General features: G+C 34.2%; 1 protein-coding gene across 3 annotated transcripts in view; it reads right to left on the bottom strand.

Annotated features, from left to right (window-relative positions):
- The window catches only part of PCB (Pyruvate carboxylase), a 953,241-nt gene that overhangs the window by 74,867 nt on the left and 856,145 nt on the right, over window positions 1-22,229 (bottom strand). For all 3 annotated transcript variants that reach the window (XM_089592494.1, XM_089592492.1, XM_089592493.1), the window contains one exon: window positions 17,041-17,437. In XM_089592494.1, coding sequence (XP_089448620.1) covers window positions 17,041-17,437 — 397 coding nt within the window. The remainder of the gene's footprint in view (window positions 1-17,040; window positions 17,438-22,229) is intronic.

Here is a 22,229-nt window from a genome sequence, read left to right as displayed (position 1 = left end):
TAAATGTACTATTTTATACTCGTAATTGTTATTATTACTATATTAATATCATTAAATCTTCTACAAACTTGTAATTTTTAATTGAAAATCAATGTATAGAAATACTTTAACCTATAAACATATACATTGTTTTCAATAATATTTATAATTAAATAAGTTAACTCACGTGATTTCAGTGTTGAAAGTAAAATCTAAATCGTAAAGTTATTTTGCAGTCAAGCTTGAAAAACTTACAGAAAACTTGGGTTCTAAATACCAGACAGTCTTAAACTGTGGTATTATCAAACATGATGGGCCATCTAGTCTGTTGAATGATAATAAGGAGTTGGATACTCTAGAAAAAAATTTTGAGAAGTAAGTACAAATTCTTGATTATCAATTTCTTGACACTAATGAATTATTTTGCATCTTGATTAAAACAGCTTTACTCTCGAAGGATACACACAAGCTGTTGTTTGTTAAAGGTAAAAAAGACATGCTTCAGAAGGTAGCTATAAATATTTATCAATCATGAATTAAAAAAATGTTTCTAATTACAAAATTATTCCGTAATATTTACAATATGTTCTCATGTTCTCATAATAAAATTTCACTAAAAGAGGCACAGAATTGAACAATATTTGTACATTTTATAGAAAAGTAGCGCTTTTTATTTTAATAGATAATAATGACGGTAATAATTCATTTGGCAGATAACTATCGTGACATAAATTTATACATCATGATTTAACGTTAAAATATACAATGTGATAAATTTCATTACGTTTAAGATACATATTGTTTTATGTATTTATTTAAATTACTTCGGATGATTAATACAGCGTTAAATTAGTAATAAATGGATAATGCCACTCAATTTTAATATAACATTGTTATTTTCGTAATAAATTGTTAATTGTCAGTTGACACTTCTTTATTAGAACATAAACAATCAGTTAGCGTTATTAGTTATCAAACAAAATACGGCACTATATACTATTTTAAGTCATTCATAATTATTGATGTACTTGATGGAACCAATCCAATAGAACGTTATAAAGTACACCAAGAACAGGTGCAGCAACAAGAACTTGAAGTATCACAGTGCTCTCCCCTTAGAAAGGATCAAGGCATACTCGTTAATAACATGCCCGAAATACAAAGGCAAAATATAGTAGAGAATGTAGGTGAGGAAGACGAGGAACTTTATAGACTCGTTCCAGGGAGAGAACGGGATAAAGTGCAATCAAGTTTTAAAAATATAGTTGAAGATAAAGCTATGGTATTTCGAGACGAGACATTGAATCATCACATTAGGATTGGTTTGCAAGAGCAGTATTCTCGGTCTTCTCCAGTAATTATACGCCAAGAAACAAGGCTGCAAAATGATTTAGTAATATCTACTACCAGTGAAAACCTTGTCTGTGATTACCAGTCGAAATGTACATGTGATTCCACCAATCTTACAACAGCAAGTTCAGATTCCTCCAAAAAAAAAACTTGCAAACATTTTATAGAAATGCTCGTTATGTGGCTACTATGAGCAACCAAAAAAGGCCTTCAACTGCGCAAAATATTGAAACTTTAAAGGTCAGGTACATGAAAGGCAAAAACAGCAAAGAAGAAATATTGATGTATTTGCTTTGCAGGACCAACACGGTCATCCATTGGATGAGATCGATGGCACGGAAACATCTAGACCAAATCAAAGAGAATTCCTTTCTTAATACCCATTACGTACAACACAGAGGGAACATAGCTCTTAAAGCACAGGTATATGGCATATGAATTATTAAAAGTAATTTCATGTAAAGTTTAAATATTTCTTCTGTAACACTGTTTCTTTGCCTGAAAATAAGACGAGGCGCTGACGAAGCATTACCAAATCACGATCACGTACATCACTTTTGTCCCTCTTAACTCTTGGATTTCTGCTCCTGAAAAAGCTTAATCGGCGCGGTAGTTCTCCCGTTCTACGGGAAGAACTATTATTTAACACACAAACAAATACCTTTCACTATTCCTTTATTCAAATCGCTTAACACTAATATACAGTACCTCTGTACACAATGTATTACCCAACAACGCTTCACCTCGTCCCTTGGATTGCACTCCAGCGATTCCGTCTCATACCACGCGAGCCGCGAGCGCACATCCACCACGTTCTGCTCGTCCTGGAACAGAAGGGGCTTCTGCTCGTCCTAGACACACGCTAATACGCACACACTCACACTTCGTCCTCAATCTCACACACTACTATACTCTCTCTCTCTCTCTCTTTCTCTGCTCAACGATGCTTCTCTCTCTCTCTTTTTCTCTCTCTCAACTCTGCTGTCTATCCTTACACACGACAAAACGTGCGAACAATGACAGCACTCTCAGGATGCACCTCGCAGTCTCTTATTCACCTCATCTCGTCAACCCAAACGCTACTTCTCTCTCTCTCTCTCTCTCACTGTCTACACTACACTCTCTCTCTCTAGCCTCACATCCTGGTCAAACGTCCGCGAGTCCAACCTGGCGTGATGTCGTCTGATGTCCTCGAGCTAGTTGGTCTTACGGTTTTACCCTTTCTCTTCTCTCTCTCTCTTTCTCTCTCCGTGTGGCCTGGTAAGTATACGCACGCACGTTACTTCTGCTCCGTAGTGTTTTTGTCATTCTTGTAACTCACACTGGATTTTTTCAAGCTTTAACAGTTTTAGAAGGCCAAGACTCCTGCTGGCTTAAACAAATGAGCACTTAAACAGCACGGCTCATAAAATTAGAGCCAAGGAGTCTCATTAAAGTTTTTGGTTTTCGTATATCATCACCGTCGCCAAGTTCACCATTTCCATCGATGCGAGTGCGCAGTCGCAGCATTTTAGATGCAGCATTGAACGGCGTGTGCTTCGATCATCAGCTGTGAGCATCATCTTTATACAATAACAAAGTGAGAGTGTGTTTGTAGTGTACAGTGATCGACTGAAAAGCCATGGCGATGAAAGTGGGGGCAATGGCGATGACTTTTATGAAGCGCGCGATTTCTTGTTGCTTACGCGCAGTATAGTAATGAAGCTGCTCGATGAGGTACATTGTCACCGCGATACGATGCTTACCACGCTTGCAAACGAAAAAGAAAAAAGCGTAAAAGGACTGCTGTGCGAGGCGATTAATGGCTTTACCACTATTCTAACAAAAATTGCCACTGCTTACTTGTGTGAACTTGAAGTTGAGCATGTTCACGGCTCCTGTATAAATGCATTTAATACTGCGTGCGAGAAAATTGAAAAAACAAGTGACAAAGCGAGTAAGGTTTTGTTGAATGGTGCTGCTGCCGTTGCGCGCTCATATTCCAATGTTGCTGGTTCTTCCAGATTACCTGTCAGTCAGCCAGGTATTGGTAGTAGTAAGGTGGTACTTAGCCGTGTAAAGCCGCTTAGCATTAAAAATACTAGTCGAATTACGATTGGCCCGTGTGACGATTTCAAGGCGAACTTTCTTACTTCTAAAATTACTTATGAGGCCGTGAAAAAATCAATTAATCCGTCGCAATTAAAAATTAGTGTTAGCAGAGTTATATACACGGCCGGCAGTTCAATAATTCTTGAAGGTAATTCATTAAATGTTGATGCAATTAAAGCTCAGCTTGCAGGGGCATGTCCGGAGCTTGAAATTAAAACAAACGCTGCTAAAAACCCGCGACTCATTGTACACGATGTGCCAGTCGAGCTTAACGCTAACGATATTGTTGAACGCATTATTAGTCGAAATCTGCCAGAGAACTCATCAAAAAGCGATTGCGATATGATTAAAGTCGTGTACATGTATCCGCAGCGTGATAATAAAAAGTTTTGGTCGTGCGTTTTGGAGGTTAACCCGGACCAGCGTAAGGCTCTACTTGCTAAAGCTCGTGTTTATGTTGATTGGAGATCATGCCGTATAGGTGACCACGTCTCTATACTGCAATGTTTCAAATGACTAAAGTTCGGTCACATAGCAAATGAGTGTAAGAATGAATCGAGTTGCGGTTTTTGTGCTGGCCCCCATGCGACGAACTTATGTCAAAGTAAAACTAATTTGCGCTGTAAAAATTGTACTTCGTCGAACATTACAAACAATGTTAATCATTCCGCGTACGATAGGGCTAAGTGTCCGTCTATGCGGAGACAGCTTGACCGCGCAATATTGTTTATAAACTATGGCGACTAGCAATAACTTGTCAAAGTATCTCTGTGTGTCTCACTGCAATGCGCAATCTCTTAATTGTAATTTTGTCGATGTGCGGAATTTTGTCTTATCGTACGGCGTGCATATCATGGGGATTAGCGAGTCATTCTTGAAAGTCCATCATGATTCTACGTGGTGCGATATTCCGCACTATGTTTTGCTGCGCAATGATTGCGTTAATAGAGGTGGTGGAGGTGTTGCCATGTACATACACGATTCTATTAAATCTAAAATTGTTGCGTTCTCGCCTGCTTGGCCTGCCAACGTACTTAATTGTAATGGCGCATATGACAATATTTTTCTTCTTGGTGACTTGAACATTAACTGGTATTCTAATCTCTCGTCGCGTAACACACTTGCCGATTCTCTGCAAACTTGCAACCTTAGGAGACTGCCTTTTGAAGCGACACATCACGAAGGAAACCCTTTCTCCACCATCGATTATTTTTGCCTTGTAGACGACTCACATCTAGCCTTTTATTCGCAGCATTTTTGGCCTAGTATTTCTCGTCACGACATATTATTGGCTTGCTTCACGTATGGTCGTGACTCGACAGCACCCAAAGTAATCACATGGCGTTCCTTCAAAAACTTCGACCTAGCACATTTTCATCAGGATTTCATGAGCACAGGCTGGCAGTCCACTTACTTTTCAACTGACTTTAATGATAAGGTTTCGCTCTACACAAGCAACCTCCTTCGTTTGTATGATGCACATGCACCTCTGCGCACTTTTACTGCTTGTGGTAACCGCCCAACACCCTGGCTTACACCCGATCTGCGTAAGATAATGAGAGAGCAAAATATTGCGTGCCGTGTCTACAATCGGATTTGGAAGGATAGCGATCGGGAGATCCGTAATAGGCTTCGTAACCGTGCTAAACTCGCTATACGTAACGATATTGCAACACATCATCGTGATTAATTCTTAAGATGTAAATCTTCCCGCGACTTTTGGAACTGCGTTACCGATGCTGGCCTATCGAATAAAATTGATTGTACCGCTACTTTGCCCGCTGATCTCGATACCTTCAATCGGTTGTTCATTGGTGATCCAGTTAGTCTACCTTTGTGTAGCACTGTATCTGCAGTCGAGACGGACAACAATAATAATAAGTTTTATTTTAAACATGTTGAAGCCGCTGATGTTTAAGCTGCTATTAAAAAAGGTCGCTCAAACGCAGTGGGGCCTGATGGTATACCACTTCGGCTTCTAAAAGATTGCTTCTTATATATTATTCCAATCCTAATGAACATCTTCAATGCTTCGCTTGATACCAGTACCTTTCCATCCATTTGGAAACAAGTGCTAGTGCGACCGCTTCCCAAGATTAAGGCTCCCAAAGTTGCCAAAGACTTTAGACCGATCAGTATTGTTAGCGTGACTTCAAAAATACTTGAAACGCTTGTACATAATCAAGTATCCGAGTATTTATCGCAGTAAAAATTGCTCTCTCCACTGCAATCCGGCTTCCGGAAATCCCACAGCACCCAGTCGGCAGTTGTCAAGATAGTCGATGACGCCAGGGTAGCTATTGATAGAAAACAAGTGACACTATTAGTGGCTATTGACTTTTCGCGTGCATTCAACGTTGTAAATATTGATTTGTTGTGCAAAAAACTCTTACTATTTTCGCTGTTTATTAACGATATTGGTTCAGTGCTACGTTATTGTTCGCATCATTTATATGCAGATGACTTCTGTACATACATCAGTGGTGCCTTTGATAACATACCCGATATTGTTCAGCGTGTCAATCAAGATCTGGACAATGTCTTATCTTGGGCAATATCAAATGGACTTTTGGTCAATAAAGTAAAAACTGGTGCTATGTGGCTTGGGTCGCGCAACTTTGTTGATAAACTTTCTCGCGTGATTGTACCAAACATACTGCTTGGCGGCACTCAGATCCACGTTTCCAACACATTAAAGATCTTAGGTATTACGCTTGACTCCACATTAAGTTTCAGAGCGCAGTGTGGCATAACATCTAATAAATGTAACGCTGCTCTTTACCGTTTCCGTAAATGTGGTACATCTTTGCCCTTCGACTGTAAGCTGATGCTGGTCAAATTTTTGGTCATTCCATACTTCGATTATTGCTCGAGTCTGTTTTTCACTTTGTCAAATGAGCTAGAAACGAAACTCCGTAGAAGTATGAATGCCGCAGTTCAATTTGTGACGGGTACTCGGAAGCGGGACCACATCACCCCTGACTACAAGAGGCTTACGGTGTTACCTTATCCTCTTAGAGTATCTGACTCTTACTTCTTTGGCAACTATCTTGCAAACTGGTCAGCCCGAGTACCTTGCGAATCGATTCGAATTTAGATCTTTTGATAGGCCTGGTACTAAGCGCGCCACAGACGTCGATCTAATTGTTCCATGTGCTAGACTGGATTATTTGCGCAACTCATTTTTTGTAGGAAGTGCGAGCGTTTGGAATAATGGTCCCGCAAATGTGCGAAAATTATATTGTTGGCCGTGCTTCAAAGAACCACTTTATAATCATTATTTGAGTAAGGTCTAGCAAACACTTGTGTTACTTAGTCTTAGTTAACGCCAGTATTGGTTAATACAGTACTTTTTCTTAGTTACATTATTACAATTGTTAATTTTATTATTGTTATTATTGTCACTGTTGTTATTTATTTATTTTTTTAAATTTTTTTTTCCTCATTATATGATGCGCTACTATAATTTGGGCACCACTTTAGCCCCAAATATTACTTATGTAAACAATCACATTGTAACCTTTTGTACTTTGCTTAGGCTATACAGGAACTCGAGTATGTCTCGCTGAGTCCTTAGCCTCTTTAAATAAAAATTCAATTCAATTCAATTCAATTCTCTCTCTCTCTCTCTCTCTCTCTCTCTCTCTCTCTTACCCTCTTCTTCTTGTCTCAGCGGCTTCTGTAGTCCTTGACCTGGAGACCTCGTCGTCTTGGGAAAACACAGCAGCTGCTAGACTCGCATGCACACTTCTCTCTCTTCTCTCAACACTCTACACACCTTCTCGAAAACTCTCAACTTTTTCTCTCTCTTTAGAGATGCGGAAGTGGGTGTACGTGTATGGCAAAATGGCAATGTATGAAAAAACCTATGTTATTATTATTATAGTGATCCTATTGTAATTGCCGCACCTGTTGTGATATGCTGAGTGTTGTTTGTACCAACGCCGAGTATGCATATGCCTGTATTAACCGTTCGAGTGTGTGTATGTGTCGGTGGACACGTTGAGGAATTTGGAAATTTGTACATTCATAGAGTGCGATGATGCATGAGGCTGCACTAAATAATAGATCTGACACATTACTTCTGGAGTAGCACTCGCGCAAACCAGAGCTTCTAAGTGATACACGTGTAAAACCGTGGTGAAATAGGAGGTGTGAGAGAAAAAGAGAATACACGAAAAGTCAACGAACAACCCTTGTCAAGCTATCTCCAACCTCGTGCCCGCTGTAATCTCCAGGCCATCGCTTCCATCAGCCAGGGCCAGGACCCTGACCAATCTGTCATCCCACTACAGAACGATGATGACATTGAGGAAAAGCGACTGCCTACAACAAGATCACCGTCACTAAAGCTTCGCCGAGAGGTAGCGTTGAGATGTTGCGTAGTTATTGTAAACTCAGAGGTCAAGTAGCTAGCTGTGTAGTGTACTAGGTACGTCCATCAAGGCCTTATGTTTTTACCAGAGCAGTAGGTAAAAGTGTAGTATTACCTGAAGATGCACTCCAGTTACAGAATAAACGATTACCTTTAGCGAGAGCTGCAGGCCAAGCTAAAGTTGCAAGGTGTGTTGCAGTTGAAAGATTATCATGTAGCATTGAATGATGTTTGTTGCAAGTTTGGCATCTCTTCAGCGATTTGCAGTTATCGAGTTTGTGCGCCCCGAGGCAATTGTAGTAAAGGCCCCTTTATTCCACTATTTGTTTACGTTCTTGTGGTCCTGTAGCCTTTAATTCGACGCTGCGCAAGATAAAGTGTTCGCCTTAGCATAAGCGGCATTTTTTCATGATAGTAGTATGCGTGAAGGTTGCTCAAGGAAGAGCTTAAGCGTTGCAAATAAGCCGTAGCTCAGTGGTGTTACTAAGCAACGATTCCCACTCTCTAAAGGCTCGAGCATTGAGCTTCTGCACAGTGAAAGCGACCACCAGGACGTCCCATCAATCTGTGGGTCGATTAAGTTGCTTGAGCGTGGCTAAGGCATTCACAGTGCCACTGAGCAATGATTTAAGCTCATTTGCTGATTCCAACGTTACAACTAGCACTGAGAGAAGATCACGAGTTGTTTCTGCTACCAAGTGTCTCGTGTTAGTGTAATGATCCTCAAGCATCCTTCATGTGACCTAAAAATTGACATCTATCACTTGCACGGTTCGCAACATCTCGGCAGCCTCACCTTGTACATGAGTTTTTCAGCTGTTGCAACTTCTCATCATTGCTTATACGAGACTCGCGTAACACAAAGGCTGAAAACAAGTCTTTAAATCAGAGCCAGTAACAGAAGTTGCCCGAAAATGTAGGTACCGGTGCTGCAGGCAAACTTCTCGGCACTACAGGGAAGGCCATTGGAGAAGGTTGTGGCACTGGCTCTGCAGGTAGCTTTTGTAGCTCCATAGACATACCTGAAGCTGATTTCAAGTAACATTCTTTCGCAAGGCCATTGGAATCTGACTTGAAGTAATCATTCTCTGCTGTATCTCCCATGCACAGCGCCATAATTCAGAAGTGATTCTGCAAAAACTCATTTCAGTTAGCGCGTAACTGGTCGAGGCGATTTTCTATAGCTTGTCGCGTAATGTTGTTCTCTCCAAGCTTAAGTAGATTCTCGTATGCTCGAAAACTTTACCAAACAACTTTTGCTGGCGAATACCCAATCGATCTAGCATTAGCGACATGCCTAAGCTCTGTGACAAACCCAGCCGCCTTGGAGAATCTTAGATGTGGGTCAACTGCTTGTACTTACAGCTCAAGAACTCTTGACTAACTCAAGACTCTTAAGCTTAATCGACACTCACATGCACAGCACTGCCTCTGGCAAAACAAGAATTCTCGCGCCTCCAATTCTAAAACTGCTTTGACTTTTTTGTTCCAAGGAACCATGCTCTACTACCAAAATGTTCGTGGAAGGGCTGTTTCCGTCGCGAGCTAAGCCCAGACCACGTGAAAAGCAGATCCTGGAAAAAGGATGAGCGAGTTTTTTACAAGTTCTAATAAAAAGCAACATTTATTTAAAATCAATTGGTTTGTACATTTACTGACTGACTAAAGCGTTCAGCTCAGCAGTGGTACTTGTTTGGACTGACTGTACTACGCAGAGCACGGCATGTATATATGCTATTATGCAAATTTTTGAGAATATTTAGTTTGCAGATAACAACTTTTGAATATATTAAAACGTATAAATCTCCTTAAAGTATAAATGTATAAATTTAGCACTGTCTCTAGAGTATTGTTTTAATCCAAGTAACGTAATGTATGAAAGATAAGATAATAAATTCGAATAAGTAACAGTCGTTTAAGAACTCTAGCAATGTTGTGTAGCAAATGTTGTATGAACAAATCTCTAAAAATAGTTAATTAATAGTTCGTGAAATTCAAGAAAATATGATCTTGAACATTATACGGTCGAAAAAGTATTAAATACTGTTATTTTTAGCATTAAAAAATTTTTGACTTAGTTTTTTAAGTTTCTATAATAGCGTCCAGGATCCATTCAGACCAGTATTCATTGTTAATGTTGTTATTAAAGTTTCAATCAAGTGTGCGTGCCAATCAATATCTCCGTACAAACGTACATTATATTAATTAACGCAGTAGTCAGTCATTGTCTGCTACGCGTGCTTTCTTAAAAACTCATCAACAGTCATGTAAAATGCCAAATGCCTTAAAAATTCTCCTCGACACTCTCAAAACAACGTGTGAAATGTTTTTGATCATTAAGCTTTTTAATTACATTTTTATAAAATGTCAATCAAGCCTGCACGCCAGTAAATATTTCTATACTTACGTACATAATACCAATCAATGAAGTAATCAGCCATCCTCTGTCCGTTGTGCTTCCTTGTGTATTAATAAATAGGCACCTAAGATAAGAAATGGCCTTGCCATTTTTCTTGACATTATGAAAGAAGCCTAATATTTAATATACAATCGTAATAATACAATCCTCAAATACTTTTGTCCATCATACATTTCAAGTACTTGTTTTGTAAATATTCAATTAAGTATGCTTGACAGTTAATACGTACATATACGTGTATTTAATATTCACTAATAAAACCTTGAATCATTGGCTGTTGTGCATGCTCTTTTACAAACGAACTAATAAAAACTTAAAATGAAAAATAGCATAAAAATTTTTTTTGACATTATCGAAGAAGCCCTGCCAAACTTTTTTGTAAGTAAGGTACAAAATACAATGTAAGTTAAGTAAAAATACAGTTAAGAAAAAAAACTCTAAAATCTTATTCTTTCGAATTTCACTAATTATATTATTTATTTATAAAATGAAGTGCTCAAAGCAATAAATTATCGTTTCTAAAAATTTTATGGACATGAAAAGCAACATGACTTGATTTTATTATCCATTTCAAACAAATATTTAGTGGTAGTGAACGTGCAAACATTATTAAATTAAAAAATTATTTTGGTAAGCCAATTGTCTATGTGTGCAGCCCATCATATTTCAGCAGTAATAATTCCTATAAAAAGTAAAAAGTTTCAAGGATATCTAAAATTGTAACGTTAGATTAGTAAAAATTTATTTAAATTCCATAAAAAACGATTTGCTTAATACAACGTAAAGCAGAAATGAAATGGTTGTAATGGTCTAAGTACTCGAACAAATTTTTAGTAAGATGCTATTATTAATGGATATATTATCCAAATCGTTCAAAAACTATTATCACCAAGAAACGACTAATAAAAGATCCAGTTTTCCACATACCTAAGGTGATAAGTACGACATTATCAGATCGTCAAAAAGTACTTGCTAGCACGTGGGCGCGAAGTGAGCCGTTGGACGCAAAATCGTTCAGTGGAAACAAGTAAACAAATAATTCATCCCCCATAAAAATCGACTAATACTTTTGTTCCAAGGCAATATTATAGATTTATAATATAGTATTTACTGTACTATATCGCAACAATCCTTATAATTCAACACATTTTTAAGTATGCGCTTGTTAGTAAAAACATCTTATAACTTTAAACAATCGTAATGCACTGCATAAAATTAAAAAAAACCCTTATACTTTAGCTTATAACTATTGTTGTTACTATACTATTTAAGCACTTCTTTTGAAAATAACAGCTTATGACCTTGTTTTTCTATACATTAGTGTGTAAAAAGCTTCAAAACGGTAGATACCATCGTGTATCAGATGTTGAGAGTACATTATATTTAGTATACCAAGGAACATCCATTTATACCCCCATAAATTATTGAATGAAAATTTATAGTTAACATCTTTATGAAAACATTATGTTAGCAAGAAGTTGTGTAAATCTCCATACATAAACTACTGTGTCATATAAAAAGACTGTAACAGCTGACATAAGGTTTTGAATTGATATAGATTCTGTTTGTGATCTTGTTTTTTATACACAAATGTAGGAGGAGTTCCTACGTGTTGTACTTAATTTTGAGTCAGCTGTATAAAGTATGATTAATTGATGTTATATAAGAATAAAAGGTCTTACTTCCAACTCAAACGTTTGGCTTAAAGAAAAATACCAAAAATAGATTCAATATTGCAAAAATGTCATCTATCATCATATGTAGGGCTTGTAGTACACTCTTAGATTATTATAATAAAATGCTTGAATCATATTTCCACTTGTAATCTTATTTTTTATGCATTACTGTACGTAAAAAACCTCGAATCAGTAGATCTGACTGATGTTGAATTTCACTGTGACGAGTATACAGTACCCAATATATGAGTGAACAGTCACTTCATTACGAAAAGTATAATGATATGTAAACTATGTATTTACTATTTAAACGTGGTTTGTTAATCCAAAGTTATATAAAAGGTATACATTAAATACAGACAGTTATCATTTTCTTATGATTTATGATCTCGTGCTACACCTACGTAGGTATGTGCATGAGTTATTTCACAACAGTAGGCATGAAATAAAAGTCAGTTGTTCAGAATGTGTTTGTCTGAATACACAAGAAAAAAATATTTGTAGTAATCGTCAGTTGACAATAGAAATTTTAAAATGAAATTAGTTAAATTATCTACAACGCTGTTTTGTCAGATTATTTATGAGATTTTTTTTTCACGATGATAATTTTCATTTGCTACGTTTGGTTATATTAATTTTTAGGGCCCAAAAATTAATATGACTATACAATTACTTGATTAAAAAAATCGCATTGCTAAATAATTTGTTATACATAGTAGTTATTTTGAGAAATCTTCTAATGTTTACGTCGTTTCTACTAATACTATCCTTATATTTGTTTAATCGATGAATTTTGTGATTGGTTAACAAGCTATTAGTGGATACAACTTTGTTGTAACCAAACGCCTCTTAATAATATTATAACAGAAAGGTTAATAAAAATAGCTTCTAGTGAATTGCTGTACAGTAAGAGTCTCATTAAGGTGGTTCTTTCATGACTCCCAAGTCAAAAGTGTGACTGTCAAGTTGTTATTTATTAACACTGCTTAAATTTTAAACGATTGTTTGTTAATCTTGTTTATTGAGGCAAATTAAGTACTGATTCTAAATTTTAGATCATAATAAACGATATAAAAGTTCGTAGGAATGATTATCCAAAATTCGTGCTTAATCTTAAAATACCAGCAGTAGATGCTTACCTATGCTTTCAACATAGGAAACGAAAATGTATGCCTGCGTTTCTTTTAATATCTTTTGATTAAGTCCATGAATAAATATATTTCAAGATAGCAGTATGTTTGGAATTGCACAAGCTTTATTGGGTCAGTTTTTTACCTAATTACGTTAAGTAAATAAATAACTAGGCTAAAACTTTAAGTTAAAAAATGCTTATTTGCCATACATAAGAGCACATGTTTAGAATGTAATTTTCATTTATCATTTTCGTGCGTTTATATTCGTCAGCCTAGTCTGAAATTTTTAGGGGTAGTGTATTGTTACTTAATAAATGATTCCTCAAGATTTCATGCCATTCTGGTCTTAATTATTTTATGAATGAACCACCTTTAATAAACAAGTAAAGAGTGTATTACAGCAGTTTTTTTAAGTGGTTAGTTTTAAACGTTTATCTAAGAAATTTAGTTCGTCAAATCGTTGTATTTTTTTTTTTTATTATTATTATTAGACTCAAAAACTACTGAATTTCACTTTTATAAATCCATAAACTCATGAATATTGATTTAAAAAGAAGTTTGAAACTTCGATTGCGATTGCTTAAATAATTTCTGGCCTGTATGTATTATTATATACGTATTATTGTGGTTAATTTTAGTGATAAATTAACTGGTTATTCGCAATAATACCATCATAGTAAAAAAGGTTATGTGTGCATGAGTTATTGCAGATGCCATCCTTTTTTATGCAAATGTAAAGTTTTTAACGCTATTTTGGAACTGACGGCCAACTAGTTAAATACTCTATAACTTAGTTTAATGATCCCAAGTCTGAGCTCACCATAACTCATCCGTTCAATTGAAATAAATGCATTATTTGAAAGTTCCGCAATAACTCGAGCAACAACCACAATACCCTTACTTACCCCTAGTAGATGTTTTGCTTAAGAGGAAAGATTTTTCTAAATGTTTTTATAATAATAAATGAGAATTTGAGACTGATGGTCGGATTGTAAAATCCAATATTGATTACGTAACTGTTTGTACAAAATGTACTTTAAGACCAACAATCTTGTACAAGCAGCTCATTTTTATTTATTTTAAGACTTTAGACGACAACTAAAAAATTTACCATTAAAATCAGTATCGTTTGTCTTGTGGTGCTATTTTTAAATAAGAGGAAAACGGACCTCAAGTTTTATGTGTAGTTGTACTATTATTCATAAAAAAAGCACTTAAGTATTCTTAATATCGAAGAAAACAATAGTTGTAGTGTTTATCAGTTTGAAATTAAAATTATAAAATGTAATTAATCAATTTATTCATAAGGCCATTTTTTCAGATTATTTATGAAATTTTTTTTTAGATAATAACTTTTATTTGCTGCATTTGATTATATTAATTTTTAGGGCTAAAAAATCAATATTACTATACGATTACTTGATTTGAAAAATATTATTGCTAAAATATGTCTACTCTATATACCATTACTTAAAGACAAAGTAAATGTAAGAATTTTACAATACTGCTCATGGATTCCTAGTTAATATTCACAGAACATTTATGAACGGGTTTTTGATTATTTTTTTGACGAGTACTATTTTTTTTTGTGCTATTAATTTTGTATGAAAAGCAAATGGCATTCCATTCTAAATTAGTAATTATCATGCCTTTTTAGTTAATGTGTGTTATGCTTCTTAACACTGTAATATTTATAATAATAGACATCAAAAAGGATTGTAACTCTAAATTATGAGTCTTTAATTTGTTTGCCATCATAAACAAAAAATTGTATAGAATATTTTTTCCTGTAAAAATTATTATTAAGTCAAAATGTTACGCCATCTCAAATTTATGCTTGTTCCTCGAAAGTAGGAGTAATATACATTGAGTAAATTTTTATTAAATGGATAATTTTAATATTCTTGATGACTTATTTTTGTTGCACATATGTATGTATATGTAATAAAAAAATACACTATCAGTTAAAATATAACATGACGTGGAAAAATTTTTTTATAAGTTTTTACAGATTAAACAAAAAAAAGGTGTTCAATATTTTTAATTTTAAGTTTATTGTATGCCATTTGAATAGTAACCAATAAATGTACTCATAAAAGATGTTAAAAATAGTTAGAAACTCAGTATAACTTTTATGCAAAATATAAACTCCAATCAAATACTTTATTATATTCTAACAGGATGATGTTTATCAAAATGGTTCAAATTTTTTAATTTATATTTACTACAAAATTAAAAATTATTAACTTACTTAAAATGACTACAACTACACAGTAAGAAATTCTTGGCTTAATTTATACATTTGAAGGTTCATGAATAAAAAAAATAAACTTCTAGTCAGACATAATGTACGACATAATGGACATTTAATATTCTCGTTTGTAGTATACTTTGAAGAACATAGATTTTTTTATGACATGGATTATAACTACAGAGATGACCACGTGAATTTCAATTCAAAAGTTTCTTATTTCACTACTACTTTTAAAACTGATTATAACTGTATGATTATACATTAATTACCCAAATCGCAGTGTTGAATGAGGCTTAGGTTTGCAGCTTGATATTAAGGGGCGTCTGGGAAATAAGCAGAGTTTTATATCTTACTAATTAGAGTATGTTGATACTATTACAGCTGCGTAACACGATTTATCGTACTTAATTGTACGGTGGTACATGAGTAAAGTACTAAAAAAATTATACAATTTACTGCTGGTAATTATTTTATTCATTACAAATATTAATTTAGATACTGATATTAAGGTATCAACGGTCAATGTGCACGAAATTCAGGGTAAGAAAAATACGATATTAATATGTATTCTAGATATTTGTACAACATTTTGTACAACACTTCTATTGTAAATCTATTAAGTACTCGTACTTTAACAAAATCAAACTAAGTCAAGTTTTTTTTTGTGCAACATACATTTTGTATAACACTCTTTTTCAAACAAGTCAATATTACTTAGTTTGATTTTGTTAAAGTACAAGTACTAAACAGTATTATAATACAATTGTCTTACAAAATGTCTGTTACAGAAAAAAAATTGACTGTTTCTATGTTTGAATTTCAGAACTTTTCCAGGGTACAGATTCATTAGAAAGAACACTATTCATTACTAGTGTATGAAGGCTTCAGATATTCCTTACAAAATATGAACCCAACTTACCCAACTTACTTAACATTCAAGTGTTGTTCAAAGCTATTTTTAAAGGATGTTTAGTACTGATATATGACTTCGTAAAGTTAGTTTAAGGATATAAAGTAGTAAATTTTTTTCTCAATTTCCTGTATTAGGAAAAACTACACAAGTACTTACCACTGGATAATACAGACACCTTGGAAGTGATTCAGCAATATGTCCACTTATGATTTTTATCTAGACATCTTCAGCAGTTTTTGGTTTCGCTTTTAAATGAAAAAGTGCATGTTTCTTTCTCGTAGAAAAAACATGTAGTAAGCCAAGTAGGAATTAATTTCAATTTTCTTGACTTTAAATCAATTCTCTTCCTCTACTTTATCCCAACTACTACTTTTCCTCTCGCTTTCCCTTTCTCCCTTTAACCCTCTGTTTCTCAGTACGTAAAAGTTAGTAAAGCACGATAGGAACAATATACTTGTCTAGTGCAGCTCGATGGAGGAAGGAATAAATCTTGTAGTGATGACCACATAAGCTTTTTATTCCATAAAATGTAACATAATTTGGTAGAAAAAATGTGAAAACCATCAGTTCTGCCATGCACGTGGCCAATACATAAGTTTTTACATCTATATAGGGATGTAAAATAATCTTCATACGCTTTTTCTATGTTTTATATAGAAAAAAGATGTGAATTTTTGAGGTTAGAAAAAAACTGGATGAGATGGACCATATTATATGTCATATCTGATTTCAGCTTGTCATAGTAGATTAAAAATGAAAAACAGACGCTTAAAGTTGAAACTTATCTTTTAACTCGTTAGATTCTTAAGTAATTTTTTTTGTCGTAAATATTGTTAAAAGTACAGCTTACCTTTACCGCTTCCTTGTCTTTAATAAAAACAGATCGTAACTGTCCATTCATTTCAAAAAAAACTTCTCGCTCTCCATTTAAAGTAAGATCTTCAGCCATAGCTAACGTCTTTATACCTAAAGTCTTGCCTTTTGCGATGGCCACTTCAAATTCTTCACCAACTTTAGGTCCAGTCAAAAAAATTCTTGTCTCTAGCTTGTCAACTGGTCCAAAAATCTCACGAAAATTCAGAAAATCTTCTGTAACTTTTGGATACAGTGCTGCAGAGATGACATCTTTTTCAGTTATGTGAGGATGTAATTCTTGTAAATGAGCCTTTAGAGCATCGAAATCTAGTGGTGGTAGACTGGCACCTGGTCGGCCAGTGATTCGGGGCATATCTTTCAAGATTCTTGATCTGAAGGAATAAATTTAAAAAAACTTTTGCACTACAAAACAGTTGTTAAATTGTTTTTCTCTAAGATTTATTATGAAATTAGGAATATTTCATTAATTTAGAATAAAAAATTTAATTTTAAAGTTACAATAAAAGGTAAAGATTGACAATCTTAATATTAAAATAATAAAAGTAGAAAAAGGAACTGGCTAAAGCTATTAAAATACCATTTAGATCAACTGGTGTTTTTCTTTACTTACGTTATATAAACAGCTTCAAGCTCATAATATTATAGTTTAAGTAATGTATAAGAAATAACTTATTGCATGACTCTGCTTTGTCTAAAAACAATACTCAAAAATAAGAATTTATCCAAATCCATAAGCAAGCAGGAGTAACAAAGAATGAAATATTAATGGTGTCTAACGATAATATGTGATCATAATTAGACGTAAAAGTATATTATACAAAAAGATTTAAAAATTAAAGTTCTAAAAGTTGTAGTTTCTAATATTTAATCTATACATAAACGAAAATAGTTTTAGTCAAAACAAAAGAAAATTACTTTAGTTTCTAATCTTATTTTTTCCATTATTAAAGTAATTTATTGTTCTTTCATACAAATTTCTTTAAAAAAAATTGTATTTAGAATTATCAGGATACTAAAACTAGTTTCAGATAAACTACTCAAAAATAGATAATCTTACTTGCGAAATCCGGATTTAAACATCAACTACGCAGTGGATTAGTTAAATTATAACTGTCCTCCAGTTTAATTGATAAGCGATCATTTGAGAACCAAGAAGTAGACAACTATATTTCAATATTGCGTTTCAAGAAAATTTATAAGGAAATACGCAAGAATGAGGAAAATATCCTCCCCGGTTGCGGATCGAGCACACATACTGCTGTTTTCTAGACAGTTGCTCTGCCACTTAAGCTATCAAGGTGCCAAGCTTAGATGAATTGTCATTTTTAATTTTTGAGCTGTTTACCTCAAGTTCAAATTAAAATAGGTATTGTTGTAAATCAGACTTTGGGTGTACAGATAGCGCAAGCGTAGAGAGAGTTAAACGGATGCGTGGACTGACGCAGAGAGGACAACTTCTGGTTGAATAGCGTGTATGTTGTACTGTGCAAGAAGAGTTTCTCTAAATGCGAGTAAAATAAAGAGAAAGACTTTTGTGTATGCGAGGTTTAATTATTAAAATAAAATGTGGATATAATCTGGTATTGTTCCTGCTGATTCACTAAGTCAACCACTGCTTCATGTCCCATACGAGTTGCATCCTCTAAGTACAGTGCATAGTTATGAGGAGGATGCTTTGTGTGCACTGCGAAAAAGGGAAAGAACTTGAATAAGAGCAGAGCAATCACGAGACACGAAAAAGAGATCAACGTACAGGTCTTGCCTATAGTGTCGTGTATGACTGTATATATATATATATGTACATATGCACTGCAGCTGGATGATGCAAGCCAGTTGAGATGCACGGTGTCTTCTGAGAAAAGCCGTATTTTGTTATTGGGATGACACGTATGCTTTCTCGATGACATTGATGCTTATATTTATATTACCAATTCATAATTTATTTTTTTTTGTGTACGGTGTTTTGGATAAATGTTTAAAGTCGTCACTAATGAGAAGAAAAAAAGGCTATTTTCATCGCTAAATTAATAGTATAAAAAGAGAAAATACGGAGTTAAGAGAATTACTCTAAAACCAAAATACATTGAGTCGGTGTAAGATCTGTGGTACAGGTGTAGCATCTTCTTGGTTTTGAGTATATTTTTGAGCAAGCATCTGATGTGTGTGGCACGTGCACGTACATCTCTCCCTGGAAGTTTTCTCGTTAATGGTACTTGGAAATAAAGCGTGAGAGAGTGTGCGTGTTGTATGTACTGGTGTGTGTGAAAAGTACAATAAATTTTTAACGCTTTAATTTTGAATTTGCGGTGTAATTTAAAAATGTTAAATACAGTTTGATGAAATTGCCTCATAAACGTAGAGATATAATTTTCTCTGTTCTTACAAATGGGAACAAAAGAGTCACAGCCTAAAGATAAACAAGAGAAAAGACAAGAGACAAACACAGGCCTTAAAGCAAAAGGTATTGTGTATTTTAAAATAAACATTGGATATCCACTAGACCAATACGAATAATTTTGTCATAACTGTTTATATTAAAATAATAAAATAAATAATCGTGTTTCATTATACCACAGGCCAAAACATCATGCTTAAACAAGTCCAAATGCCAGAAGAGCTTAAATCAGAAGTTTATAATATAGACAACTTTTTGATGGATTCAGAAAAAGAGATGTTTCATTAACTGAAACAAAGAGCGATGATTGGCAATCCCTTAGCAACTATGGAATATAAGAATCTCAAAGGGATACTGAAAAAGCAAGCAAGAGAAAGAGTGATGAAGAGAAACGACTGGTGAAATTTCATTGAGAAAGTAATAAAAGACAAGGAGTCAAGAGAGGCTAAGAGAAAATCGGAGAAAGTCAAATAGTTGAAAAAAGACGCAAAAAAATGATAAATAAATTAGCTAAAAGAAGTTCTAAAAGAAGAAGAGAAGAGGAACAGAGCCACTTCCAAGAGCTACTAGCAATAGCCAAACAAGAGAACGAAACTCTAAGGTACACCCTAGAGAGCCGCACAAGAAAGCTTAATGCTATTAAAATTTAGGTAAACCCTTTACATTACTCTATTGCCACCAATGATGATTTGGGACTTTCTGGTTTTGATTTATCTGTAATAAGCTCCTCTAATAATTTACCTTTGAATTATAAAATTTCTAACGAATTGAACGACATATTAAATGGTTTGAAAAATTCAATTGAAACGAACAAGATTAGTTATGTTCAGAGAAATTCTTATTTAAACTGTAATTATGATTTTTATATTTGATATGATGAATTAAAAATGGAATTAGGTTCTAAAGAAAAACTGAAATAATTGCTTCTATAATACAAAAACTTTTGAACATAGTAAGAGGAAAATAATCGTAAGGGAGATAACTGTTAACCATGATACTTAACACAAACTAATAATAAAAATTCCAGAACCAAAAGAAATTTTAGAAAAATAATAAAAAAAGCAATAAAGATTAAAAATGACGTGACTTACATGTCAGTCAGGAAAATGCTTTACGAATTACAGATAATAAAAAATAAGGGAGTAGCTGTAATTACACATATGTTTAGTAATATAATAAAAGAAAACGAGTGTAATAGTAAAGCAATTTATCTAATGAACGTGGACGAACATTATACATTCCTTTAAGCACTTAGTAATGGAATTCCAGAGATCACTATTTATAGTATCTCATTTAAGCATCTCATTATTACTTGAACCAAGCACAGAAGAAAGCAAATCAGGCAATGAGTCAAGAGGAAAGAGCCTATATGACCACCTGGCAGCAAGCACACAGGCAAACAGGAGACACTTCAAATAACCCAAACAACCGATGCCACTGGTATGGTGAGTTTATTCATTGAAACTACGAATGCCACATTCAAGAGGTAAAAAGGAAGTCCTTTGCATACAACGAAGTTCATGAACAAGAGCACATTTATTAAGCTTTGAGGCGTTTGAGGTATGAAAAAAAAAGAATCCAACAATTTTCATAATCATAAAAGGAGGCAGTAGATGAATGTCTAGGGGAAGCTAAAGAGGAAGAGGTAATTTTAACAATAGTAAAAGAGGAAAATCAAACGGTGGCTTAAGGGGAAAAGAGAGTTATACTAGAGGTAGGGTAATAAAAAAGGAACAGGAGGGTACAACAACAACATATCGCAAGTCGCACTAGCAGCAGCAAAAGCAGCACTGGCAGCTTAAAAAGAGAAGACACAAATAACAAGTAATACTCCTCAAGTCTTATAAAAGAAGAATAGTACAACGTTTTTGGCAGATTTAAGAGAAAAAAAGTATATTGTCAATAAGAGCTAAACTTTAAGTGATTTTCAAAATGCTCGAATGCCCTTATAAAAAGTGCTAATAAAAATAAATTTGTAGATATCGAGATAGACGGTAAACGAGATCTTGATCTTAAAAGTAAAAATAATAAAATATAATTAACGAATGGATTGGCCACTGAAAACATATCTGAAAATTATATTTTCTCAAGACAATTCGCAGACTTAAGCTCAAGTGTGTACTTAGATAACAAGATATCAGAAATTATTGATAAAGTTACGAAAGAGATTTACTTATTGAGACATTACGATAACCCGAACTGGAGAATAAATTTCCCGGTCAAGAATAAAAATAAAGAGCCACACGAGTATTTTACATATATATGCAATGCAGAGATTATTTCAGAGTCTTATTTTATCAAACAATCTCAGAATGAATCAGAATTGCTCTAAAAAAATTGGAAAGAGTACATGTACAAATTTTAAACATTTTGATACCATCAGAATTTGGAGACTAGAAATCTTCAAACTCAAGTTAAAGAAGCACCATAAGATCTTGGATCTTAATAGAGACAACTGATAGTAGAGAAAAACCAAATTAAATCTGAAAATAAAAGAATCCGAACATCTTTGAGACTACACAAAACCAAAACAAATGATATTTTTGTTTATACTGCGATAGAGGATCCTAGTAGTTACAAAGAGGCTATTCTAAGCAAAAACAAGAGTCTTTGTGAAAAAGCAATAGAAGAAGAGAAACTGTCCTTAAGGTGGCTCCAGCGCCTAGTGCCGTATTAAAATGGGGAGACTAAAAATTAATCATTGTTTTCTTTAAAATATGGTATAAAATTATCGTAGAGACTGTTGTAAGCCATATTCTACATTTTAT

The sequence above is a fragment of the Copidosoma floridanum genome, unplaced genomic scaffold (assembly GCF_036245765.1).
Source record: "Copidosoma floridanum isolate Cflo_tuat_1 unplaced genomic scaffold, Cflo_Japanese_pri ptg000018l, whole genome shotgun sequence".
NCBI classification, from domain to species: Eukaryota; Metazoa; Arthropoda; class Insecta; order Hymenoptera; family Encyrtidae; genus Copidosoma; species Copidosoma floridanum.
Note: the sequence above shows the minus strand (reverse complement) of the source record. Positions and strands in the feature narration are given on the sequence as shown.